Raw genomic sequence first — 26,355 nt, forward strand, 5'->3', positions numbered from 1 at the left:
ATGCCGATTTAGATTCCCTAGAGCTGTGCTCTTAGATCTATGTGATGAATTGGGTCCAGTATTAGAGAGGGCAACATGCCAGAACCATGCCATCCCAGTCCAAATACAAGTCCTCACCACTCTGGGGTTCTTGGCAACCGGCTGTTTCCAGCGGGAATTGGCCGACAGGTAAATTATTTATATAAAAAAAACTATAAGTAATCCTCAACTTTGTCTCTAAGACCTTTAAATAATTTTATTGGAATCTATCATCTCACCCTATAGGTCTGTTATATCACAGCCATCCCTGAGTGCCATAATATCTGTCGTTTTGAATGGTATACTTAATATGGGTAGTCGATACATCAGGTTCCCCTACACTGTGTGAGAACAGGCCGAAATTAAAATGGTTCAACACATGATTCCTTTATCTTGACACATAGCAGTGTAGGGAACAGACTAAATGCAGGCGCAGTACGTGATGGCTGGCTTCTTGGTGAGTTTAACAATATTAAAAAGTAGAAACTGTAACAATTTTGTTTTTAATATAATTATAACAATGTTGCTTTTAATATAATTACAACCTGTAGGCAACAGTGGCTACCCCGAGACGCTGGCTCCTCGACCCATTTTTAAACCCGCAGAGTGCAGAGGAAACTCATTATAATGAGGTCCACTCTCGTGCCCGCGCAGTGATTTGCATTGACTATTTATGGTTAAAAATGGGCGTGTACAGGGCGGGATATGAGGCTGGTTCACGTACGCACATCTGTGGGTGATCTGTGATTTATAAAGGAAACATTGCTTACAGGTGTGCGTACGCACAGTTTTATAAATCGGAATTTTTTTTGGCGTACGCCATTTTTGGCTTTTGGGCGTACGTAAACTTTTAGTAGGGATCCTATGCACAGTTTTATAAATGAGACCCCAGATCCCTAGCAGGTTCCCAACCCTTATTTACAGAGTTTGTGTACATAGGCCTGTTATTACCATTATATGAGGATGGGGTAACAAATATTAAATGTGCATAATAAATGAGAGACTTGTTGCCAATGAGTAGAATAAAATAAAGCAAATAACATAAAATTGTGCTTTTTACTGATCATCTTGAAGCACCTTTACAGTCTTTAGAAAATGAATTGTCTTCTAGCACATCTTTGAGCTCCTCTTTGTGCATGAAACATAGTTGTATGATTTTGTATGCTGTATAGCATTAAAATTCCCTTTACTGGAACTAAGAGACTGAAACCTGTTCCAGCATGACAATGCCCATGTGCATAACTTGAGGTCCGTGAAGACATTTTTTGCCAAGTTTGAAGCGGAAGAACTTAAGTGCTAACAGGTTTGCTCCAGAAAGGGGGGATGGGTTGGAATCTACAACAAGCAGATATGGGTTTGATGGTCAGGTGTCCACACACTTTCATGAACTTTCATGAGTTTACTGTAAGTTTCTTTAATGTCCTAATTTAATTAAAATGATTCATTAATACAATTATTTTTCTCATTCCATTTCATAAATGCATGGAATATTATGTGTCAAAAAAATTTAATTGTAAGTGTAACTAAGTGTAACTAAGTGTAATGGAGGTGGGGGATAGGGTAGTGCTTAAAATGTTTTTGATTGTACGTTTCTGCATATGTAGGTATATTTATAACATGGCGGTTGTTACAAACCTGTTTCTCATTTAACACTTTTCTGGCCTCATCTTCATCTATTTGAAAACTTTACACCCATGTGATTTACCTATTTGTTTTTATGTAAGAGTAATTGTGTATATAAGGGCATGTCAGGAACTACTGGAATGGCAGTCAAAAGTATGCAAACCTATCAGGTGACAACTCATCAGCATTTTTTTACCTTCAGATATGACCATAAAAACATGTCATAACAGGCGATGTTTTCATTACCTTTTTGGAAATATCTTTGAACATTTATATTAGTTATTGTTGAAGGGGAAACATAAAAATAACATAAAGATTGAAATAATTAACAATATTTAAAATTTATTTGTATTTTTATACATGCAAGTCAAGTCAAGAAGCTTTTATTGTTATTTCAAACATATATAGCTGTTGCAGTACACAGTGAAATGAGACAACATTTCTCCAGGACCATGGTGCTACATAAAACAAAGACAGAGCTAAGGGCTTAAGTAAGCAGTCCTAGCCACATAAAGTGCATCTGTGCAACCTAGTGCAAACAGTGCAGGACAAAAGACAAAAAGACAGTGCAGGACAAAAGACAGTGCAAACAAAAAATACAAGACACAGTCTGATCGTGAGGGCCTGAGTGCTTGTTGTTCCGTGTCATGTGTCTACCCCGCCTTCGTTCACTCCTCCCTGTCTCCACACACCTGTTCCTTATCATTAATTGTTGTGTGTATTTAACTGAGCCGTGTTGCCGATGGCAGCGTGGAATCATTGAATAATGTCTAGATAAGTGTCGTCTGTGTTACCTTATTATTTCCTTGTCATTTGTATTGTTTAGTTATCGTCTTTTTCACTGTCTTTATTAGTTATTAAACCCCATTCATTTGAAGCTATTCTGCGTATGGTTCTGTCTCCCTCCTTCCTGGTTGTGACAAATATGAATCTGGTATTGTTTGTTATGCTGATCTAGGAGCACTAAGACAGTTTCTGTAGCTCAAGAGGCTCTCCTTTCATGCTATTTGAAATACTACCAATTTAGTTTAGTTGACTAATGAGATAGCAACTCTTCCAATGAAACCTTTTTGCAGCAGCATATATGAATATATAATTGACACATTCTTTTCATGCCATCAATAAAAGAATAAAGACAACCTTGCCCTCAAAAATGCTTTAATTACTTATGAAGCCCTTTTTTTTTTTTAATCATAGCACCACCTGGACATCCATTTTCTGTTTTTGTACTATTTAGGATTCTACAGTCATATAGCATGTTCTGACCTGGCCACACTTGTGGATTTTCCCTTTGCATTTGCATTTTGTTGTGATTGCCTGTTTTTTTTCTGTTCTGGATTTTTAGATGTGTTTTGAATTTGGATTGTTTTAAAGAAATAAATCTTAAAGATCCAAACCCTTCAGTTTATTGCTGAATCATATTCATACACAGGGCTATCAAGTGTCATGCATTGAGCGTGACAGTCACACATTTCTGTCTTTTGTCACGCTTTTCCTCAAGAGCATGCCAAATTCTTCCCTCTTTAATTTTCACTTCCTGGTATGTTTTTTTCTCAGATTAGTCAACATTAGTTCTGAAAGGTTTAGCATCAGACAGAACTGCACTGTATTTATCCCTAATTAACAAGCCTGAGATGAATGAGGTGACTGTGGCAAGGAAAAAATCCCTTAAATGTAAGAGGAAGAATTTTTGAGAGGAACCAGACACAAAAGGGAACCTCATCCTCATTTGGGTGACACTGGAGGGTGTGATGATAAATATACAGTCTGACAAGTGTGTACTGAATGAGGAGGTTGTTGTTCTCAAAGACCACCTGTAGTTGGCATCTCCTCTTAAAATTCAAATTTAAATCCAGATGTCCAAATTCTTTATGAAGCACAGTCCAACTGGTAGCTGGTACATCTCTAGATGGCCTCAGCTTAATGCCCCAGGATCCTCGCAGGTCTGAAATCTTCATGACACAGAAAACATGTGTTATAATCTCTGGATGCCTCGGGATGGGTAGAAAGAGAAAGGCAGTGGAGAGGAATTAGCATTGCTTCTGTTCATAATATTAGCAAGCACTAGATGATGGGAATAATACACAAGTATTATGTGTATGCCTGAATAAACTGGAAAAGTGTGTCTGAGTCCCGAACACTATCAGGAAGACTATTCCAAAGTTTGGGAGCTAAATACAAAAACACTCTACCACCTTTTGTAGACTTTGATATTCTGGGAACTAACAGAGGTCCTGATTTTTGTGATCTCAGAGAGTGCGAAGGATTGAAACGTGTTAAAAGACTAGTTAGATACATGGGAGCTAAACCATTAAGAGACTTGTAAGTAGCAGCAGTTTGTAATCAATTCTAAACAGGTAGAAAGTGTAGAGATGATAAAATTGGGGTTATATGATCATATTTCCTTTTCCTGGTAAGAAGCAGCTGCATGTTGGACTAACTGTAGCCTATTTATTGAAGATGCAGGACAACCTTCTAATAATGCATTACAGTTATCCAGTATGGAGATCATAAATGCATGAGCTAGTTTCTCAGCATCAGATAAAGATAGAGGCCCTAATAGTTATTTTTTAGACATTTAGTTTGTGATATGCGTGCTCGTTCTTATTGGTTATTATTGTTCTTACTCATTTTAGCATGTACTAAGATATCCCTAAGATTTTTATTTTTCCTGTATGCAGCGATGGGTTCTGCCGTCATATCCTGCGCTTGTTAGAAGTGTTACTACACTCTTTATTTAAGGTATGTGAATAGTTTGAATATGTAAATGTTACGTGCCAAGGCACGTATTTTTGCAGCTGTATTTTAATTGCTTGTGTTACAGCGGATTGGCTGCGCGAATGCAATGCAGTTTACCCAATACCGGTCGGTGCAGGGCGGAGACGCAACGTACGGACACCGCCCCCGGAAGAAGTCCGCGACTATAAAAATGTGAACGTCATGTCAATTCATTGTTGGGTTGTTGGTTGGCGAGTTGTTGGATAGTTGTTGGATAATTGTATGCTGTGAGATTTGCTGTTGCGATTTATGTTTTTGTGTATAATACTGTTCTACGTACGGGGCTGGAAGAGGTAAGAAGGAGCGCGCTCATACATTGTACACCACGTAGTATACTTCCGTGTCTAGAGACCTCAGGTAAGGGGCGGTGCCTCCCCCTGTATTCTAGTTAGTGAGGGAAGTATAGCGTAGTTAGGATTTTGGTTTCACTTTTGTTTGTAGATGAGAGTGACTAATATAAAACAGTGTTAGGTAAGCGGGTTTTGACTTTCTGTTTGTTTCTTTTCTTTGGCGCCACTGATTTTCCAGTCCCGGCTGTTGCAGCAGTACAAAACATTTGTATATAATTGTGTATATATTATTGTAAATATAATTACCACTTTGTACAGTAAAGACAAACTCACCACAAGCACTGTGTTCGCATATGTCATTACTGTGGTCGGCAATTCATAGTAATTATCACTCTGTACTAGTTAGTCGTGTCCGTCCATTCACATCCACATTGGTCATCACTAGTTGCTGACTCTGAGAACTCCCTAGACATAACTCGGGGTCGTAACAGTAAACACAAAGGGTAATATTTGTTGTAAAACAATATAGTTTCAAACTTTCGTTTGTTTTCTCTCAGGAAATGAACTCCGTAACTTCTGGACCTAAGTGCTTCAAACAGTGTCTGAGTGACTTTCTCCACGTCCTCTGAAAAACTGCAGATTCTATGGAAACAAATTAATTGTGATTTTACAATCCTTTTGAAGGTGTGTCTAGGATGGAAACTACTCTTATGCAACAATGCATGCCTTTCTATTTAAAAATACTTTTGTAGACAAGCCCTTGTTACCATTATATGATGCTCTGAAGAAGACTTGTGTATCTAAAAATTCAATCATATCCCTCTTTATGTTGTGTTTGACCTTAATTGCTGTATGGTGGGAATTTAAAACTTCTAAAAAAAAAAAAAAAGAGTGTAAAATTCACCTTCTGAGTGAGTCCAGAGACCAAAAATGTCATCCAAGAATCTGAAGTATAATTGTGGCTGCATTTTACAAAGGATTCTTCCCAGGTACTCATATACAGATTTGTATATGCTGAGGCAAACCTTTTCCCCATTGCAGTGCCATGGATTTGTAGTTAATATGTATCATCAAATTCAAAATCGTTCCTCATGAGACTTTAACTCCAACAACTGTAAAATCTCATGATCTGGTCTACTGCGGTCTGGATGTTTAATGAAAGCGTCTCTGACTGCCTGTAAACCTAGTTATTTTTTTATATTGGCGTATAATGAGTTGATGTTAACTGTAATCGAAAACGCCTTATCTGAAACCTGAAGTCTTTAATTTTAGCTACAAAGTATCAGCAAAAAGAGGAGAGTGCTAGGGAGGAGAACCCAAACCCAGGCCAATGTCCAAAAAAAGAGAGTTCATTGGAATGACAAAAGGTGTATATATATATATATAAATGCACAGAAGATGTAGCCGGGAAAAGTCTAGGGTCTAGAAAAGTCTAACCTCCTACAGAACACAGTAGCAGAGGGACTAGTCTGACGCCATGGGCGTCAAAAAAGTAATCCAAACAGAAAAAGGAAGTAATCCACACAGGGAAAGGTAATCCTAACGACAAAAGGCCGGAGCGCAATAACCGGAAAAACACCCGGCAGCAATGAATGAAAAAAAAACTCACGATGTAAATCCCGAGGGAAAAGTAAACCAAGACGGGGAAATCCACACGGATACAAACAGCAGCGAGGCGCAGATAACACTCGGACCGGGAGATGGCTCACAAATCGCGACGTAGTCATAAGTGTCTCTTATGTAACTGTCATGTTTTTGGGATAATGGATTAATGTGGTGGTCAATGGACTCGGCCACTTGATAAGACTTCGAGCCGCAATCACTGATTATTGGTCGACCGCATGGAACTCTAAAGGGCACCGTTCACTTCTCAGCCAGTTTCTGAATCTTTGGCAGTAAGTAAAACTGTGATTCAGGAAGTATCCAGAACACTAAGGTAGGAAAATTGTTTGGACATAATGTATTTTGAAATTTTGAAACATGTTAGTATTTCCTGAATCCTAATCTGAATTTCTTTATAAATTGGCTATTGTAGTAATGAATAATGATATGTGTTGCTTAACCGTTTATTGACTTCTAGTGAGTAGTGTGATTTGTCCATTATAACAAACTGAGAACCTTTATCGGCCGGTATTATTATTATATCTGTTTATAAGAGTTTTAGTCACCTATGGTATTTGTGCACTATAAAGCTCCATGCGGTCGAACTGCTGTGGTGTGGGAATAAAAGTCAGTCCTCTCTCTTTAAAATGTCATTCTCTGCCTGGCTCAATGTGTATGCTGATAAGTTTGTAATATTTGAGAGGTGGGGAGTTGTGCACTCACATGCCTCCCTCCTCACATGTTTAATTGGTCAAGCCAAAAGTTAAGGATAGCGGATTCTGTGTCTGAATACCAGTGGACCGGATCGCATGCTTTGGTATTAAAATGTAATCTCAGGCCCATCGCCAAATGACTCATATGCCCCTGAACACGTTTCACTCAACCACATGGTAGATGCACTTTTAACTACTATTCTGAGAGAGAGACTATAACTCAATGAAATTCAAAGTGCATCGTTGACCTTTCAGAAGCAGTAGTTAGATCACAGGAAAAGTTATCTTTCCAATGGTAACATTCATTCATTCATTCATTTTCTACCGTTTATCCGAACTACCTCGGGTCACAGGGAGCCTGTGCCTATCTCAGGCGTCATTGGGCATCAAGGCAGGATACACCCTGGACGGAGTGCCAACCCATCACAGGGCACACACACAGACACTCTCATTCGCTCACACAATCACACACTACGGACAATTTTCCAGAGATGCCAATCAACCTATCATGCATGTCTTTGGACCAGGGGAGGAAACCAGAGTAACCGGAGGAAACCCCCGAGGCACGGGGAGAACATGCAAACTCCATACACACAAGGCGGAGGCGGGATTCGACCCACAACCCTGGAGGTGTGAGGCGAACATGCTAACCACTCAGCCACCGTGCCCCCCCCCCCACCCCCCCCCCCCCCCCCCCCCCCATGGTAACATTTGTCAAGAAATACAGAAAACATTATCTTCAGAAATATAAATCAGAAAATTAATATTCAATTATTACACAAAATTTAACTAAACATAATTATATTTAAATTACTTAAAAAAACATCCAAAAACAGCATGTAAACCTTGTATAGACCTACCTTATTAATTATTCAAATACAGCAGCCAATGGCAAGTCTCCTGTCTGCAGCAGCAGATCTTTCAATATTTATATTTTTGTGTTAGAAGTACTGGTAGTTCTATTTATTAAAATTACAATATGCAATTTGTGTGTAGCATATGTATAGATATAAATAATATAAATCATGTAGTTAAGTATACAGAATTGTTTATAACAAATTTTGGCGGTTTTGTACTGCAAAGCCATGGATATAAGAAAGTGTTTTAAAGACTTTTTACTCTTTCTAACCTGTCTGAAAAGTTTATTATCAGGACATAAATCTGTGCGTTTGGAAAGACTCTGTTGCATGTTTTTAATAATTGTTGTAACTGTTTCCACGAAGTTAGCGACTTTTGTTTAGTTAGGTAGTAATTTAAGTCGGCTGACAAGATAACCATCTCCACCTCAGGGAGGGCCCCTGACTTCTCCAGTACCCCCTTGAAGTGGTACAGTAGAAGATTTCCCCTGGAAACTGTCCACTTAGGCTCTAGCATCTGTAAATGTTGGTATGCAGGCTAAATTCGAGTCACCTATGATCAGAATTGGTTTTTATACCTGAATTTCCCAGTCATTAAACTTTCTATTTGTTCTGGGGTGCCTTGTCGGTTCCAGGCACCTGGTCAGAGCATCTTCCACTTTATTATTATTGGTCGGGTTTTTGTTGAGGGATTCAGATAGGGAGTCACTCTGAGAGGCTGTACTGTATCTCTTTTAGTAAGAGATACAGCATCCCGTTTGTTGGGGTAGGCAAGAAGTATGCTCTGTCGACTTGCCAGGATTCGGCTGTGAAACTGGAGAGACAAAAATTCGGTCATCACCTCGACTAACTATGTGACTGTATAATGTGGTGTTAAACTGTTCCCTTTGTCTTAACCAGAACGTCATATGAGGGTGGGTCTGAGAAGTCTTTTTCTAGTACTATCTGTATGTCCGTATTAGGTTTTGCCATTTTAGTCACTTCTATTCTTTGTTCTGAGCGTCATCTGTTGTACTTTTTCTCTCTTTTCTCTCTAGGAGAAGCTTGTGCCAGTCTCTCCCTATTCTTACCTTTACCTTCCATTCCACTTTCCAGTCTGGGGTCTGGGGCCTCCTTCTGGGTCAGGTAGGGCAGGAAAAGATTCCCTGCATTTGAGAGATTCAGACGGGCAAGTGGGTGGTCTGTCTGGTATTTGGTGTAACATGGACCTCAAAGTCTGAGCTGAGCTATCCAAGAACTTTCTCCTATACCTGGTCCTACTCCACAAACTGAGGGCATCTTGAAGGACTGCTTTGCTCTGACAGATTGGGATGTGTTTAAAACTGCATCCACTTTGGAGGACTTTTCTGTCAGTGTACAGGATTATGCTGAGTATGTGACTGGGTACATCACTTGCATTTACATCAGGCAATGAGACAGAGTACAAAGCTTCTAAATACGGACTGAGAAAAGCCATTACAGCGGCCAAGACACAGTACAGAGAGAAGCTGGACAGTTTCTACTCTAATGCTGACTCCGGGTGCATGTGGCAAGGCATGCAGCACATCACAGACTACAGGACCACCGCGAGCACTAATTTCAACTCCTCAGACAGCCTACCGGATGACCTCAACACCTTTTACACCAGCTTCAAAACCTCCAGCACCGACACAGAGAGGAGGCACACACACACTCAGCCCACCCAACCCTCCCTGCCCCCTACTGTCTTAACAGCTGAGGTACACAAAGCACTGAGGAAAATCAACTCCCACAATGCAGCAGGACCAGACAAAATCCCTGGGCGGGCCCTCAGAGCTTGTGCTACAGAGCTGACTGAAGTACTCACTTCCATCTTCAACCTCTCCCTCAGTCAGAGCATAGTCCCCACCTGCTTTAAGACCACATCCATCACCCCCTGCCCAAGAAGAGCCCACCATCCTGCCTGAAGGACTACAGGCCAGTAGCACTCACTCCAATCATCATGAAGTATTTACCTGTATTTATAAATGACAAATAAAACATGCAGAAATAAAAGAGAATGTTAAAAAAAATAAACTGGTTTTATTTTACGGAAGATGTGCACAGAGGTTGAGGGAGGAGTAAACAGGCGGAGGAGTTAGGAGGAGTTACACTTTGACTTTCGTTCACTTACTCGCTACTGTACACTCTTAATGCTACTTTACACTTAAATGGAACTAAACTTCACTAAAATTAACGAACTTAACTGAAATTCTCTTAACTTAACTGAACTTAATTGCTACAATTTCTGTTTTCTTTACATTAATTTTGCTTAATTTTCTTCATCGCTTTTCTCTTCACTTGTTTTTGCCTTTTTTGTCACTCTTTCCTCACTAACATCTGCCGGTCGTTTTAATAAAAACCTGTCCGGTTGGCATATCAGATGCGGTGTAGTCGCACAAGTTAAATTTTTTAACGAATTCAACGTTTAAAACGGATCTGAAAATTACGGATCTGCAGATGGTCGGCACCTCAAGCAGCTATGCGACTCTCCATAGGAAATGAATGACTTCTGGTTTATCGGCCGTCGTGTGCAGTGGAAAGGCGGATTTATATGTGTGTGCATACAGTATGTGTGCGTATGTGTGCGTATGTGTGCGTGCGTGTGTGTGCTTGTGTGTGCGTGTGTGTACAGTTTACTACAGTTTACTGAATATTGTGGATTTTGCTTGATTTCTGATTACGAGACTGTTTATTGAGTAGGAAAAGGAAGAGACGAAGCTGAACTCAAGCAGCAAAAAGCTCATCTAAGGAATCCTCTGATGTCATGGCTCACATTCAGCATTCTCACTGACACATTGACGAAGCCTCATGTGCCGGATGTGTGTGCGTGGGTGTGTGTGTGTGTGCATGCGCGCGGGTGTGTGTCTGTGTCTTGTTGGGGATCTTTGTTTCGGCGGCGGCGGCTCGGATGCTCGTATCTCAAAAATTTGCTCGTATCTAAAGGCAAAAATTTGGTCAACACGGACTGTTCACACTCCTACCCTCAGGACAGAGGTACAGGAGTATAAAGTGCAGGACAACCAAACTAAAGAACTCCTTCTTCCCCTGAGCTATTAGACTCTTAAACAGACACCCACCTCAGTGAACAGTCAGTCCAACTGTTCACCTCATTTGAACACTGTAATTTATATTGCTGCTATTACCACCACCATTATATACCACTAATATTATTCATGTAGCCCCATCTTAATTTTGCACATCTGTTATTGTCATTGCTGCTATTGTTATACTATTTGCACTTTCTTGAAATATTATATTAATATTTGCACTCCATCTCAATTTTGCACATCTATTAATGTTATTGCTGCTTTAAATACCTGGGTTATGTCTGCCATTATTATAGTATATTGCACTCACTTGCAATACTATATTATATTGCATTTATATAATGTACAGTTTGTGTGTACAGTGTGTATGTACAGTCCTGGCATTCTTGTGGGCAAAGTAAGAATTTCATTGCTCAGTGAAATCTGCTTTCCTCACTGGGTATATGAAAATAAACGCTTTGAATCTTTGAATCTTTCAAATAATAATAAATCATATAATTTTGCTTATATTCATACAAAACTGTACAAAATTCCTTCAGCACCTGGGCAGTAGTCACATGAGGAGCCATGAAAAAGCTGCATGTAGGCAGAAACACAGGTTCCAAAAAATATATTAAAATATATAAACTATTATTACTAACAACTTAATTTTGTATTCACTTATTTGTGTTAACTGCAGTAATTATTTATTGACATTTTCTTTACCTATTTTTTAATACATTTTATATTTCTTTATAATGCTACTCCTGAGCCCCCAGTGTTCTGAGTTCCAGATGTGACCACTTTTCTCTACAGATCCATCCTGATGTTCTACCTCTGATTAAACCCTTGTCGCTTAGTGGTGTGGACAGCCATGGGACGATACTGACCTAGTTGCTCAGGGCCACTTGCTTACACAATTCTACTTAAAATTTTATGTTATATTTCTGTAAAGCTGCTTTGAAATGATGTTCACTGTTAAAAGTGCTATACAAATACATTTGTATTGAATAATGTAACATTTGTTTGGAGATTTGGTTAATGGATTAATTAGAACTCCGAGTGTTTTGTTTTGAGTCCTAATAAATTAAAAAAAGTATTATTTTTCTAATATCAATAACATCATCAACAAACTACACTAAAGCAATTTGAATGACTTTATTAATATTTAAGACTCTAAATATAATAAATATATATACAGATTTGTGTTTGCATTTTCACAACTTGCTTTAGATAATGAATACGACAATGATTGTACAACTGCATTTAAATTTTACAAATTAAAGACACAAACCACATTCATTCAATTACACTAAGTGCTTAATCCTCTTCAGGGTTAAAGTGGATAAAGAACTTATTCTGGATCCCAGGCAAGAATACACCCCTGATCAAACCTGAGAACCTGTAGATTTGTTGTAAAAATAATAAATTTGAATTACAGTACCCTGATACCTCAAATGCCCCTTAGAATAGCTCTTATTTTTTTGTAGTATCTTTTGCTGTCTCTTTTTTTTTGTTTGTTTGTTTTTTTTACCACATTCATTACACATGGTTTTCTTTACTGGAAACCTTTTTTTTTTTTGAGAATCAGGTCATAATAACATACAAACCTCCCAATGTCCAGTGTCACCCAAATGAGGATGAGGTTCTGGAGTCTGGATCCTCTCAAGGTTTCTTCCTCATATAATCTAAGGGCATTTTTCCTTGCCATTGTCACCTCAGCCTTGATCATTAGGGATAGATGTTACATATAAATAGTAACTTAATTCAAAACTTTAAATGTATTTTTCTCATATGTTTTGATACATACATGTCCTACTATTGCTCAGTTTTATTGTCATTGGTGGTTCTGGTTCAGGTGCACAATGTGAATCTGTCCAGTCTTGGATACTAATATTATAACTACCTCATACCTTACCTTTATTACCGAAACCAGTTCTGTGACTGATGACTCAATGAATGTTAGTGGAATGGAACATGAATTTCTCTGGAGCAACAACGCACCATCTGATAATTCAGACATTACAAAGTTTCATTTCATTTAAATCGACTTGAGGTTGAAAAGTTTAAGACAAATATGCAGATAAGAAAAAATGTGCCTTATCACAATAGTATCTCATTGTGTGTTCCTGATCAAAGATAAGAAAATATCTAAGCTGCTAAAAGTAAAACGTGCAGTCTTCATTTTCAAAAGACACTCCACATGTTTTGTCATGATTTTATTACCATATTATCACTTGTAATGATTTGGTTATTCAGTTATTTGAAGAAACAGAAGTAACACAAGTATTATATTTCCTTATCAGCACACACTGGCAGCAACACTGGAAATGGCATGGGGTTTCTACATGCTTCATTTCTGTTTTTATGTTTAGACTTATATATGCATAATATAATATATGCTAATATAATATATGCTAATATATGCATAATAGAAATATTTAGTATGTGTTGATAATGCAAAATCTTACATACAGAGGCAGGATAGTGCCTCTTCCTTTTTTTATTTTTGAGTTTGTTGATCTGGGCTCTTTCTGTGTGCGTCATTTGTCACGGTGACGTTAGCTTTTCAGTTTCTTCACTGATGCCTAACAATAATATTTTTGTCATTTAAAGAATCACAAAAATGGGAACCCATGAAGTTTTACTTCTTGCCACTGAAATTAACTGCAGAAAGTGGTACATAAAGTATACTTACTTGTGAGTTACTTGTTAGATGTGTTAGTCTCACTTCACCTAAAGATAATGCATTAGTGAAACTTAAATATGTGATAACTGATAAAACATTTGCAATTAATTTGTTCATTCTCGTGTATTGAGGAGGTTTTCTTGGTCTAGGTGCTGCTGTATCCAGGTCCTACCCTGGGAACACTGGCAGGCAATACATCAGATTGGATACCAGTCCATCACAGGGCACAACAAAGTTAATCATACACTCATTCATGCCTAGATGTAATTTAGTGTAAGCAATCTACTGATGAACTGAACCAAGTGAATTTGCATTACGGAGCAGTGGAGGTAAGACTTTTGTGGTCTTTAATTCATCTCTTTGATAAACTGTTACTTCTGATCTATTAAGAGTTGATGTATATTTTTGCCATTCATTTTCTGTCATTATTGTCCAGTCAACATATAACATCTTAAACCCATTCATAAATTATTAAGTAAGGATGACACAAAGAAATTTGATACATTTTAGAGATTATTAGTTTATTACATGATTTATTAGTTTATTTTTAAAGCACACTGCAATCAAACTTGATGTTTCAACCCACCTTGATTTTCAGACTAATAAATTTATGTATGTAATTTATTGATATTTATGTAGTTAGCTGGGGGGGGCACGGTGGCTTAGTGGTTAGCACGTTCGCCTCACACCTCCAGGGTCGGGGTTCGATTCCCGCCTCCACCTTGTGTGTGTGGAGTTTGCATGTTCTCCCCGTGCCTCGGGGGTTTCCTCCGGGTACTCCGGTTTCCTCCCCCGGTCCAAAGACATGCATGGTAGGTTGATTGGCATCTCTGGAAAATTGTCCCTAGTGTGTGATTGCGTGAGTGAATGAGTGTGTGTGTGCCCTGCGATGGGTTGGCACTCCGTCCAGGGTGTATCCTGCCTTGATGCCCGATGACGCCTGAGATAGGCACAGGCTCCCCGTGACCCGAGGTAGTTCGGATAAGCGGTATAAGATGAATGAATGAATGAATGTAGTTAGCTGATATGTAATCATACATTCATACAAAATGTTCTAAATAATCAAATCATTTGAATTTCACAATTCAGCAGTTCAGAAACATAACAACAAAACATCATTTGGAATATCTGAATTAACATCACAAATACAAAGATATATAATATAGAAACCATAAGAATATTATCAGAATCTTAATTTTACTTTCCATAAATGATCATTTTATACATACAGAAACTATTTTCTAGCCATTTCTCAGTATAAGACAAAGAAATATAAAGCTATCACACCTAAACAACGAGATTATTGATGGAACCCTGAATGTTTTTGATGTTGTTGTTGTATTGGTTTGTTATGTTCTTATCATGAATGTCAGTATTTTGCTGCATTATCTTGCTGGTTTTGTCTCATTTAATATTGAAGTTGTGCTTCAGACAGAGAAGAGCCTGCTCTTTAGTGATTTTCTGCCATTCTACTGGATACACAGCTGGCTCTGCTTCAAATTGTTTAGCAAATATGTCATTAAATGTCACCATCACATACTTCCAGTAATCTGAGGCCTTCATAGACATGTCAGGTGCAATATGCCAGTCTGGGTAGTATTTCCGATAGTCTTTACAGGGATGAGCTTCGAAATTAGTTTCATAACTTCGAAACGTTCCATTGGCAAATACACTAGATGTACAGATCTCTTCACAAAGAGAATTAGTCTTTGCATATACAAAACCACCAAGTCCCTTTGGTCTATGCAGACCTGCATGGTGTTGCTGATGTTTCTTCCCTCCTGCCTCACATGGTGTTTTGCAAAATGGACACTTTTTCCCACATCCAAACACCCTCTTAAAGAGCACCTTTTGGGGCTTCACAGACACATTGTTCAGTGTCTCTTGGATATCAGTTGACATGGAGATCTCATCTATTAACTGCAGCTTCATCTCATCAATACATTCATAGAGACTTTTGGTGAATGGAGCACAATAGCTTGTATTCTGAAAGAGGACCTGTTCCACTGTGTTCATGGACATTGGGATGACACAGATTAAAGATTTGCAAAAGTTCTGGATAAATCTTGTTGTACCTCCTTCATTATTGGGCAACGGAGACCCATTGTCATCAAATTTAGAGGCTTCCATTGGTTTCATAATCTTCTGCATGATGTCCTCCAGCTTCTTCATTTTTATGTTTTGCAGAGATATGTCTTTGGAAAAGGATTTAATGATACGATTGTATATCCATCCTTTGACATAAGCATTATAATGCAAAATGTACCTTTCAAAATCCTCAAAGTTGGATTTTTCCAGTAGCTCCTTTTGAAGAGTGTACTGAAACAGCACTCGAGAACTATACTCAGTTGGGTTGTTTAGCAGAACTGCATCAACAATATCAGGTCCAATGGACTGGTCGATGTATTCAGTCACTGCTGGCTTGAGACAGACCTGAGTGAATTCTCTTGCTTTTCTGTGGCACTGGTCATTCTTTCTATACAAATCAATGAAATCAGACAGATACTGACTCTTGAATTTCTGCAAATGCTTAATGGGGTCTTGCTCAATGAGGAATTTCCTGTGCATAACTGTGAATTTCCGAGATGCAATGCCACAAATGTGCAGTTTTAAGTCAAGTTCAAATTTTGTACTGATTTTTGAACCTGCATGTGTGAGCTGATCATCAATTTCTTCCAGCACATCTTTTGTAAATGTGTATTGGTAATCAAATTTTTCTTGTGCATGCTGATCAATGGTTTTTTCACAGGACTTAATTATACTGTTTGCAACAATCTCTAACTCTTGCTTTGCGTTACGCTGTGTGAAGAGACTTTGAAATTTCTTTCCTAATTTTACGTGCTTCTCTTTGACCTGGAATTCTCCTCGCCCATACTCTGTGAAATTTTGAACTTTCTGCAAATCCTCCATGACATTGCGATTGGCGAAACTTCCTCTCAGTTGCTTTAGAATTTCAGCAGAAACATCCCTTTCTTTTATACCAGTGATGTTTGCCACTTCTCTTTTCCACATTTTCTCAAACTCAGCTGTAAGCTCTTTGTCAGACACATCATGTTTACAATGTTTGTAATGTTGCAGGAGTTGAAGAACTTGGCACTCAATCATTGCAGTTTGCTTTCTGTGAATGTCTTCTAATTTCTTCTTGTTACTCGTCATCTCAAGAACAACATCTAATGTTTTTCTCACTTCATCCTTCATTTCACTCTCTAGACCTTTGATGTTATTAGCAAAATCAACTTTGTACTTTTCTACCAAATGTACATGGCGGTCTTTCTTTTTGTAGTACTCGTTTAGATTTTTATACATTCTGTCTCTCTGAGAGGCAATTTCTTTATGTGCTTTCTGTTTAATTTGCTCAACAACCTCATTATTCTGACTTTTTTCAGTGTTGGGTATTTGAACCATTTCAGATGTAACCCAAGACTGAATGTGTCTTCTGAAAGACCATTCCCATTCTGTAAACTTTTTGGAAAGGTTGTCATATTCATGGGCTACAAGAGTGTTTCTGAAACTGAAGATAAAGTTCTCAAACTTCACTGCCTTCCACAAGCTGCACATCCATTGCAGGAACTCTGGTATCTGAGAGGGTTCTTCATCCTTTCTTGCTTTCAAGAGGTTTTTCTTAAAATCAAGAACAGCCACACTATAGCCTGTATTAACTGGTGCCATTGGTGGTGTGCCATGCCATAGGCCTGGTATATACCAGTTATTCGTTTCCACATCATAATCCAAAACATCAGTGAATTTTTTTATGTTAGGCTTCTTTTCCATATCAGCTGCAATCACTGTCATCTCATTTAGTTGTTCCAAGAGCTGTTTTCGTTCTGTTAGGTTTTTGTTGTATGCTGATACACCACCAACATTTTGATGAACAATGTGGCAGACTGTCTTCTTACCAACTTCCTTCATCCGTAAAAATGCATGAACTGCTATCTGTAACACGTCCTTCATCTCTGTGGAGTTCTCCATTGCTATATTGATTATAGTTACATCACTAAGACCAATCACAAATGTGGCCAACTCATTGTCATGCTCATAACTGTCTTCCAGTTGTGCCAGTGCTGGTGATTTTAAACCCTCTGTATCAATCAGAAGGACAAAGTCACACAGTAACTCTTCCTTCAAGTCTTCACCCATAGGGATGAGAATCATGTATGCTCCACGTGTGCATCGTCCACTACCCACTGCAAACTGGACTCCAAACATAGTGTTGAGCAGTGTTGATTTACCAGAACTCTGAACCCCTAACACAGTTATAACCAGCACGCGGCTCTTTCCCCCAACCATACTGTGAAGCTCCATGAGAACATCACTCACCCATTTCTCTGGGATATTTGATGCCTCTCCATCAAGTAGTTCAAGAGGAAATCCAGCCAGAAGCAGTTTGGCACCCAGAGTAGGAAGATTGCTTATTTTATCAGATATTTTGCTTGAACCAAATGAAGCAGCCTCATAGATTTGTCCCATTTCTCTCATGTAATGCTCGATGCCAAGAGAAGAATCAAGAATGTCCTGGTCTAATCGGGCTATAGCATCTCTGTCTTTCCTTTGTTCACACTCTTTGTATTTTTGCCGAAGGTTTGACATGTGTTTGCGTGATCGCATGTCCATCTTTAGCCCCATCCATTTCAGAAAGAAGGCTCGCTCAGTATCGTCAGAGCTCAACAAAGCATCAGTGAAGATCTCCATTGTTGTGGTCATTTTGTACTGACTTTGTTTGTTCCAAATTTCATCAATTTCTTTTTGAAGTTGAACCTTATATTCTTCCAAGCTGTTTTCTCCTGAATTGCGTAATCTACATTGCTCTTTCTCTATTTTTGCCAGTCTTTTCCAATTTTCACCTTGTAATGGCAGTTGTATCTTTTTGTAGTCTGTTATTTGACGAACTCCAATCGTTTTCAAGATTTTTTCTGCCATTTCTTCAGCTGATACAGAGGCTTTTCTTTGAATCTCATCAACGTCAAGACCTAATTCCCGAGCAGTCTTCTTCATGGAATCAATAGTAAATGATTCATAAGTTCCGCTTAGAACAGTCTTAATGGAAGAATTGATTGATTTTGCAAAAGAAGCCAAATTCACTTTTTGGCTTTTCTTAATTATGTGGTCTCTATCCAGCTGCAGAGTATCAATTACTGCCTCAATAGATGACTTAGCCTCCTGGGTCATGTTTCTCTGAGAGTTCACCACAAGAAATAATTTGGATTTAATTCCTTGTAAAGAAGCAAACAATCTTTGCTCCTTTTCTTCAACACTGTCCAAGAACACAAAAAGAGCTGCTGATACATTTGCAAGGAACCTGACTTGTGTTTCAAAAGTGCAAGCATCACCTCTTAAATTAGCAATCGCTACTGCCTCAGGAAAGACATCAATGCTATTGTTCCCACATGGAAGATTCCAGCAAATTTCAACCATGCCATTAGCAATTAGCCTAGGTGCAGATCCTCCAATCATTTCTCTATGAGAAAAGAAGTCATGGTGCTGCTCTGCATTGTTGAGCACTTGGTTCAAAACTTGAGACTTGGACAAGCTGCAGTTACTTAATCTCACAAATGATACCAAGGGAATTTCTGCATGAACAACACTGTTTTCGACAAACTCTTTTGATACTGACATTGAACATGGGCGCCATTCTTTTATGATACATCTCAGAGCCCATAACATAAGAGTGCCCTGATTGATTACTCCTGGAGGCAGCAAAAATGGTACGGCAAACTGGCACATTGACATTTTCAGTGCTATTTCTTGCTGAAGAAAACTATCTGCACAGAAAAAGAGGACAGTGTGAAGATCTAGAAGGTTAAAACTTCCATCATTGTCCTCTTCACTAAACAAGTCTTCGGATTCATCATTTTCACAAAGTGCAGATAGTATTGATCTTGATTTTGAATTAACCATCAGTAACTTTCTCAGGAAGGCCCATGGTATTGCTTTCAGTGAGTCAGTCTTTTCATTGGACAATGTGGCACTGTTGATTTCCAGTAATGACTTCAGAGTCAGCTTGTTTGGGTAGTACTTTTCAAGTCCCAGTGTTTTCAAAAATGAAAGAAGGGAATCTGAAAATAAAAGCATTTTTTCTTAATGATATATATGGTTACAAATGTGCATACATTTTTAATTTTTGTGATTTGTTATTACTAAAGAGCTAGGACTTTTTTCTTTGTTTGAGGAAAGAAAGCAGGATTTCACAGTTCCCGGCAATTAGGTGGAGGCTGATGTACATTTAGTTTTGTGGACAAGCTTCAGTGAAAGGTTCCCTTTTCGAGGGAACTCCACTCTGCATGATGGCTTGACACTATGGGAATGCCCTTGCAGACATAGTGTATGAAGAACATGTAAATACGTGACAATTTAATTGTCTCTGGGCTCAAATCTGTCAGGGTACATTGGCCTTGATTACAGGGTTCCCTTCAATTAATCCCCTTTCTCTCTCCCTCTCATCTGAATCCGAAGACTGTTTTTTGGACACAGAGGCTGAATTCACAAGTTCTTCCAAGCCTGATGGCAACCTAATGACTCCAAGGGTCATCCATATTTGGACTTTGATGCTGAGGATTGTCATCTGCTGAAGGGCTGCCAAGAATAGCCTCCTTTAGGGCAGATCTGTCTTTGACTACCCTGATGCCCTGTTGCCCCTGCCAACCCACCCACTCAGGTTATTTGGGAAGTAGGTGTGTCAGGCGGCTCTTCTTCCCTTAGGTTCACATTCCAGTAAATGGAGAAGATCTTATCTCTCAGCAATGTTTCTAGCTCAAAAAACATTATCCTGCAGCCCAGGGGCTATGAGGTTGATCTACAAGCAGAGAGCACAACAGTGGTCTCCTAACTCTATCACCAGGGTGGGCCACATTTGCACCCAACCTTCAAGCAGGTGCTTAAGATCCTACTTTGGTCAGAAACCAAACTTTTGAGGGCTGTTTGCATTACACGGTACACATGCTAGAGAGTAGATTCCGGCTGAGGCAGAGGACAAGGCCTGGGCAATGGCTGCCCCACCCACAGGTGGTGAAGGCCATATGGCAGAGGTACAGAAAAAAAGAAGTGTTCTTGTTCGCCTCCAAGAAGCTGACCCACTGTCCCCACAGGTTTGCCCTCACACCTTCATCTGCTCTTGAGGCTGGGCACCACGTTGCAGGGGTGGCTGAGGCTGTAAGTCATCCCCCGATAGCACTGAACCCAATGGTTCTACCCAGGATACACCAGCAAAAAGTCCCCCTATTATTAGTACTGTAGCTCAGAATTGATAAAATAAATTGCCTCTTTCTTAGAACCCAGTTGGTTGTGGCTGGTTTATCTTGCTACTTCTTGTAGGGCTGGCTTGGTAAAAATCAAATTAAAGCATTTTGTTGTTTTACAAGGCCTTGCCAGGGCATGGCACCTCTGGGTATGTCATGTGACTAACCTCTAAACTGGCTTGAGTCCCTCTGAGCTGATCCTGATCCTGATCCACAGTCTTTTTTATGCATAGAATAAAGTCATGTTTAATTAGACACATTTGCAGATTGTTAGTATTAAACAAATATTTCATCAAGATGAAAGTGAAAATGTATTAACACATACCAAAATAATACAAATCAATACATGTGCATAAATATTTAAAGGAATATTTAATAACAAATATGCTAATACATAGTTCCTACTTTTAATGACACTTCTGTTAGAAGCCATCTTTCTTCAGGATTAGGTTGTTTTTTGTTTTTCTTTTCAAGCTGTCATACAGATTTTCAGAAATGCCTGTGTGGTAAAAGAAAAGAACATTTTATATATATATATATATATATATATATATATATATATATATATATATATATATATATATATATATATGTATATACATACGTATATATGTGTGTGTGTGTGTGTGTATATATATATATATATATATATATATATATATATATATATATATATATATATATATATATATACGTATATATATATGTATACGTATATATATATATATATATATATATATATATATACGTGTATATATATATACAGTATACATATATATATGTATATATATATATATATATATATATATATATATATATATATATATACGTGTATATATATATACAGTATATATATACTGTATATATATACTGTATATATATCAGTGGACGAGCTTAATAGAATTTGGAATTGATCAAATGACTGTGTTTTTTATTTTAAAAAAATTGCTTTCTGTTGAAGAATATTTTAAGGGAATTTCTGGCATAGTAATTATTACCAAGAACAGATTTGATAAAAGCAGAGTGCCGATCAACACATCAATGCATCAAGTTCTAATTGGTTTTAACCTTGTAAAAATTATTTAATATATTATCTTTTTACAAAATCTTTTCAAGAAAAAATCATATAAAATTATATTATACCTATATTTGCATAAAATTCACAGCCATTTTTCAGAAATTACAAAAAATAACTAATAAATATGAATGACCATTGTAGGTCAGCATAGAGACATTGAGAAAATAGGGTCGATTCAGTGAAAACAAAATTCACACAAACAGATACATAATAAATACTTTTAAAGCCCCTGTCAACTTTTTTGTATAAATTGAAGAAAATTAAGAAAAGGAATAACAATAAAAACCCACTTGATTTGACTGCAGTGTTAGAAAAACGGCACTGTTTAACAAAATGTGATCTGATACACAGTTCTGAGTAGGCAGAAAAGGTATACTTCAATTAGAGAAGTATAGTTCTTGAATCTTCCATTTGGTAATGTCAATAAAATTACAGAAGTTTATTCTACTTTTTGATACTATTAATATCTAATAATGCCTACATTTACACTGGAGGAAAGATTGTTGTAAAAATTTGTCCGCCAGACAATGTTGGTTTTAATGATCAAATGGATAACTGAGAATAATGTCACAGCAATAATTTTAAAATTCATAAAATTTTCAAATTTTGTAAATCATCCCTTCTATCTTATAAAGGCAAAGGAAAATGAAAAGGGTCTGTATCTTCTAAAGGGAAAAGATTTGCTGTGAAAAGTTTTATCATTGCTTACCATATTAAGACATTTAATGGAGTTCTCATGATGATCTTGGTGTTCGTTCTTTTGTTATTGTTGCTTGTTCCCAGTATTTATACTCAGTAGACTACACCCTGAGATTGCATCAGTACTGTTGATTCACTATCTGTGAATGTGATGAGCAGGTTTTGTGAGTGAAAACAAAAGTCTCAGGTTAGATCTGGTCATACTACTTTTGCCTTTAATGCCCTAATTTAATAAAAAATATTAATTAATACAATTATTTTTCTCATTCCATTTCATAAATGCATGGAATATTATGTGTCAATTATGTGTATTTTTATTGTAAGTGTAACTAAGTGTAACTAAGTGTAATGGAGGTGGGGGATAGGGTAGTGCTTAAAATGTTTTTGATTGTACCTTTCTGCATATGTAGGTATATTTAGAACATGGCGGTTGTTACATACCTGTTTCTCATTTAACACTTTTCTGGCCTCACATTCATCTATTTGAAAACTTTACACCCATGTGATTTACCTATTTGTTTTTATGTAAGAGTAATTGTGTATATAAGGGCATGTCAGGAAATACTGGAATGGCAATCAAAAGTATGCAAACCTATCAGGTGACAACTCATCAGCATTTTTTTACCTTCAGATATGACCATAAAAACATGTCATAACAGGCGATGTTTTCATTACCTTTTCGGAAGTATCTTTGAACATTTATATTAGTTAGTGTTGAAGGGAAAACATAAAAATAACATCAAGATTGAAATAATTAACAATATTTAAAATTTCTTTGTATTTTTATACATGCAAGTCAAGTCAAAAAGCTTTTATTGTTATTTCAACCATATATAGCTGTTGCAGTACACAGTGAAATGAGACAACATTTCTCCAGGACCATGGTGCTACATAAAACAAAGACAGAGCTAAGGACTTAAGTAAGCAGTCCTAGCCACATAAAGTGCATCTGTACAACCTAGTGCAAACAATGCAGGACAAAAGACAAAAAGACAGTGCAGGACAAAAGACAGTGCAAACAAAAAATACAAGACATTACACAAAAGACAATACACTAAGGACAATACACAAAAACAGCGCTGACCGTTGTAAATATGTTCAATCAATATTGCGTGTGCAGAAATACTGGAATGAACACACTAGTATTATACTGTAGCAACAGTTGCATGAACTATTGTGAAGTATTATGTAAAACAGCAATCGACTGAAATGTGAAAGACAGCAGGTGCAAGGAGCAAAAGCAGTGTGCAAAACAGCATGTAAACAGTTTGATATGGTGGTGCTGTAGATATGGATGTATATTGTAAGAGTGTGTATTTTGTGTAGTTCATTGCACCATACGGTTAATTGTGCGTGTGTGTGTGTGTGTGCATTGTGCTCAGTGCAGTTCCGTTCAGTTGTTGCGAAGTCTGATGGCTTGTGGAAAGAAATTTACACAGTCTGATTGTGAGGGCCTGAGTGCTTCAGTACCTTTTAGATAACAGGAGGATGAAGAGTGTGTGTGAGAAGTGTGTGGGGTCATCCACAATGCTGTTGGCATTGCAAATGCAGCGTGAGGTGTAAATGTCCATGACAGAGGGAAGAGAGACTCCAATGATTTTCTCAGCTGCCCTCACTATCCGCTGCAGGGTCTTGCGATCCGAGATGGTGCAGTTCCCAAACCAGACAGTGATGCAGCTGCTCAGAATGCTCTCAATGTTCCATTCTGTAAAACATAGTCAGGATGGGGGAGGGAGATGTGCCTTTCTCAGCCTTTGGAAACAGAAGTAGAGATGCTGCTGGGCTTTCTTGGTGATGGAGCTGGTGTTGAGGTACCAGGTGAAGTTCCGCGCTAGATGAACACGAAGAAATTTGGTGCTCTCGATGTTCTCTACAGATGATCCGTCGATGTTCAGCAGAGAGTGGTTGCTCTGTGCTCTCTTGAAGTCAGCATCTCAACTTTACAAAAACTCAATGTTTTATCAACATTCAGAGACAGGTTGTTGGCTCTACACCAGGCAGTTAGCTGTTGCACCTCATCTCTGTATGCTAATTCGTCCTTCTTTCTGATGAAACCCACCATGGTCGTGTTATCTGCGAACTTGATGATATGGTTCGATCTGTGCATAGCTGCACAGTTGTGAGTCACCAAGGTAAACAGAAGTGTGCTGAGTACACAACCCTGAGGGGCTCCAGTGCTCAGTGTGGTGGTGCTGGTGATGCTGTTCCCGATCCTGACTGACTGAGGTCTCGCAGGACAGTGGCAGAAGGAGGTGTTCAGTCCCAGCAGGCTCAGCTTCTCAATCAGGTGCTGAAGGATGATTGCGTTGAATGCTGAACTAAAGTCTATGAATATTATTTGTACGTAAGTGTCTTTATTGTTGATAGTCATTGAGGCAGGACACTGTAGACTTCTTTGGGACGGGGACGATGGTGGTTGTCTTGAGAAATGTAGGAACAACAGCACTGCTCAGAAAAATGTTGAGGATGTCAGTGAAGACATCCACTAGCTGTTCTGCACATTTCCTGAGCACACTGCCAGGAATGTTGCTTGGTTCAGTAGCCTTCCATGGGTTAACTTTGCATAGAGTTCTCCTCAAATCGGCCTGATCGTTGGGGGAAGGGATGGTCTTCCTTGCCACTACGTTGTTCTGCACCTCAAACCGAGCATAGAAGTCATTCAGGGCATCTGGGAGGGAGGCATCACTATCACAGTCAGGTGAAGCTGTCTTGTAGTTTGTGATCATCTGTATGCCGTGCCACATGTGCCGGGTGTCTCCGCTGTCATGGACATGGCTGTGGATTGTCTGGGCATGTGCGCGCTATGCTACTCTGATGGCTCGGGACAGTTTGGCCCTTGCTGTTCTTAGGGCAGCCCTGTCCCCTGTTCTGAAGTCTAGGTCTCTTGTCTTCAGCAGCACATGCACTTTAACAGTCATCCATGGCTTCTGGTTGGAGCGTGTGTTGATGGTCTTGTAGACAGTCATGTAAGATGCAGATGTAGCTGGTCACTGATGCCATGTACTCCTCTAAGTTGACGGAGCTGCCGTTGGTTGCAGCCACCCTGAAGATGAATTATACAGAATAATATCCATCGAGTCCAAAACACAACGGAATCAGAAACGGAAGTTGTACCGGATTTTCATTGTTTTGTCTTTATTAGTTATTAAACCCCATTCATTTGAAGCTATCCTGCATATTGGTCTGTTTCCCTCCTTCCTGGTTGTGACAGTATGATTCCGCACAACCTCAGACCCAGCAGGATAGCTTCCAGCTCGGACCGACTTTTTTTTCGTCTCCCCAGACTTCCTGGACCTTTTTCTTTTGTCAGTGACGTCGCTCCGTATTGTTATTCGGTGAGGGATGGCGCTCCACTTCCGGTTCCATCCAAGGAGGATGTCGCCTCACTTCATTCGCGGAGGGTGTCACCATCCCGGTTTTGCTCCCTTTTTTTGTGCCCTGCGGCATCGCCCCACATCTGTTCTGGTGAGGGACGTCGCTCGGCCCTTCAGCTCAGATGTGGACGTCACCTGGCCCTCTCTGGCTGCACCACCATGTGCCTTGCTCCCCCCACTTGCCTCACCGTGTGCCTTGCTCCCCCCACTTGCGTCACCGTGTGCCTTGCTCCCCCAACCTGCCTCGCCATGTGCCTTGCTCCCCCACCAGCCTCGCTGTGTGCCTTGCTCCCCTCAACAGCCTCGCCGTGTGCCTTGCTCCCCCCATCTGCCTCGCCGTGTTACTTGCTCCCCCATCTACCTTGCCATGTGCCTC

General features: G+C 38.9%; 1 protein-coding gene across 1 annotated transcript; it reads right to left on the minus strand.

The window, feature by feature from the left end:
- Positions 1 to 14,915: 14,915 nt before the first annotated feature.
- On the minus strand, positions 14,916 to 22,664 carry LOC132852501 (up-regulator of cell proliferation-like). The gene is made up of 4 exons (XM_060879740.1): positions 22,616 to 22,664; positions 21,234 to 21,327; positions 20,996 to 21,046; positions 14,916 to 19,649 (listed from the first exon to the last, which is right to left on the minus strand). Exons 2-4 carry the CDS (start codon positions 21,259 to 21,261, stop codon positions 15,001 to 15,003), a joined length of 4,728 nt encoding a protein of 1,575 aa, XP_060735723.1. The 5' UTR covers positions 21,262 to 21,327; positions 22,616 to 22,664; the 3' UTR covers positions 14,916 to 15,000.
- Between the last annotated feature and the right edge of the window lie 3,691 nt (positions 22,665 to 26,355).

The sequence above is a fragment of the Tachysurus vachellii genome, chromosome 10 (genome assembly GCF_030014155.1).
Source record: "Tachysurus vachellii isolate PV-2020 chromosome 10, HZAU_Pvac_v1, whole genome shotgun sequence".
NCBI lineage: Eukaryota > Metazoa > Chordata > Actinopteri > Siluriformes > Bagridae > Tachysurus > Tachysurus vachellii.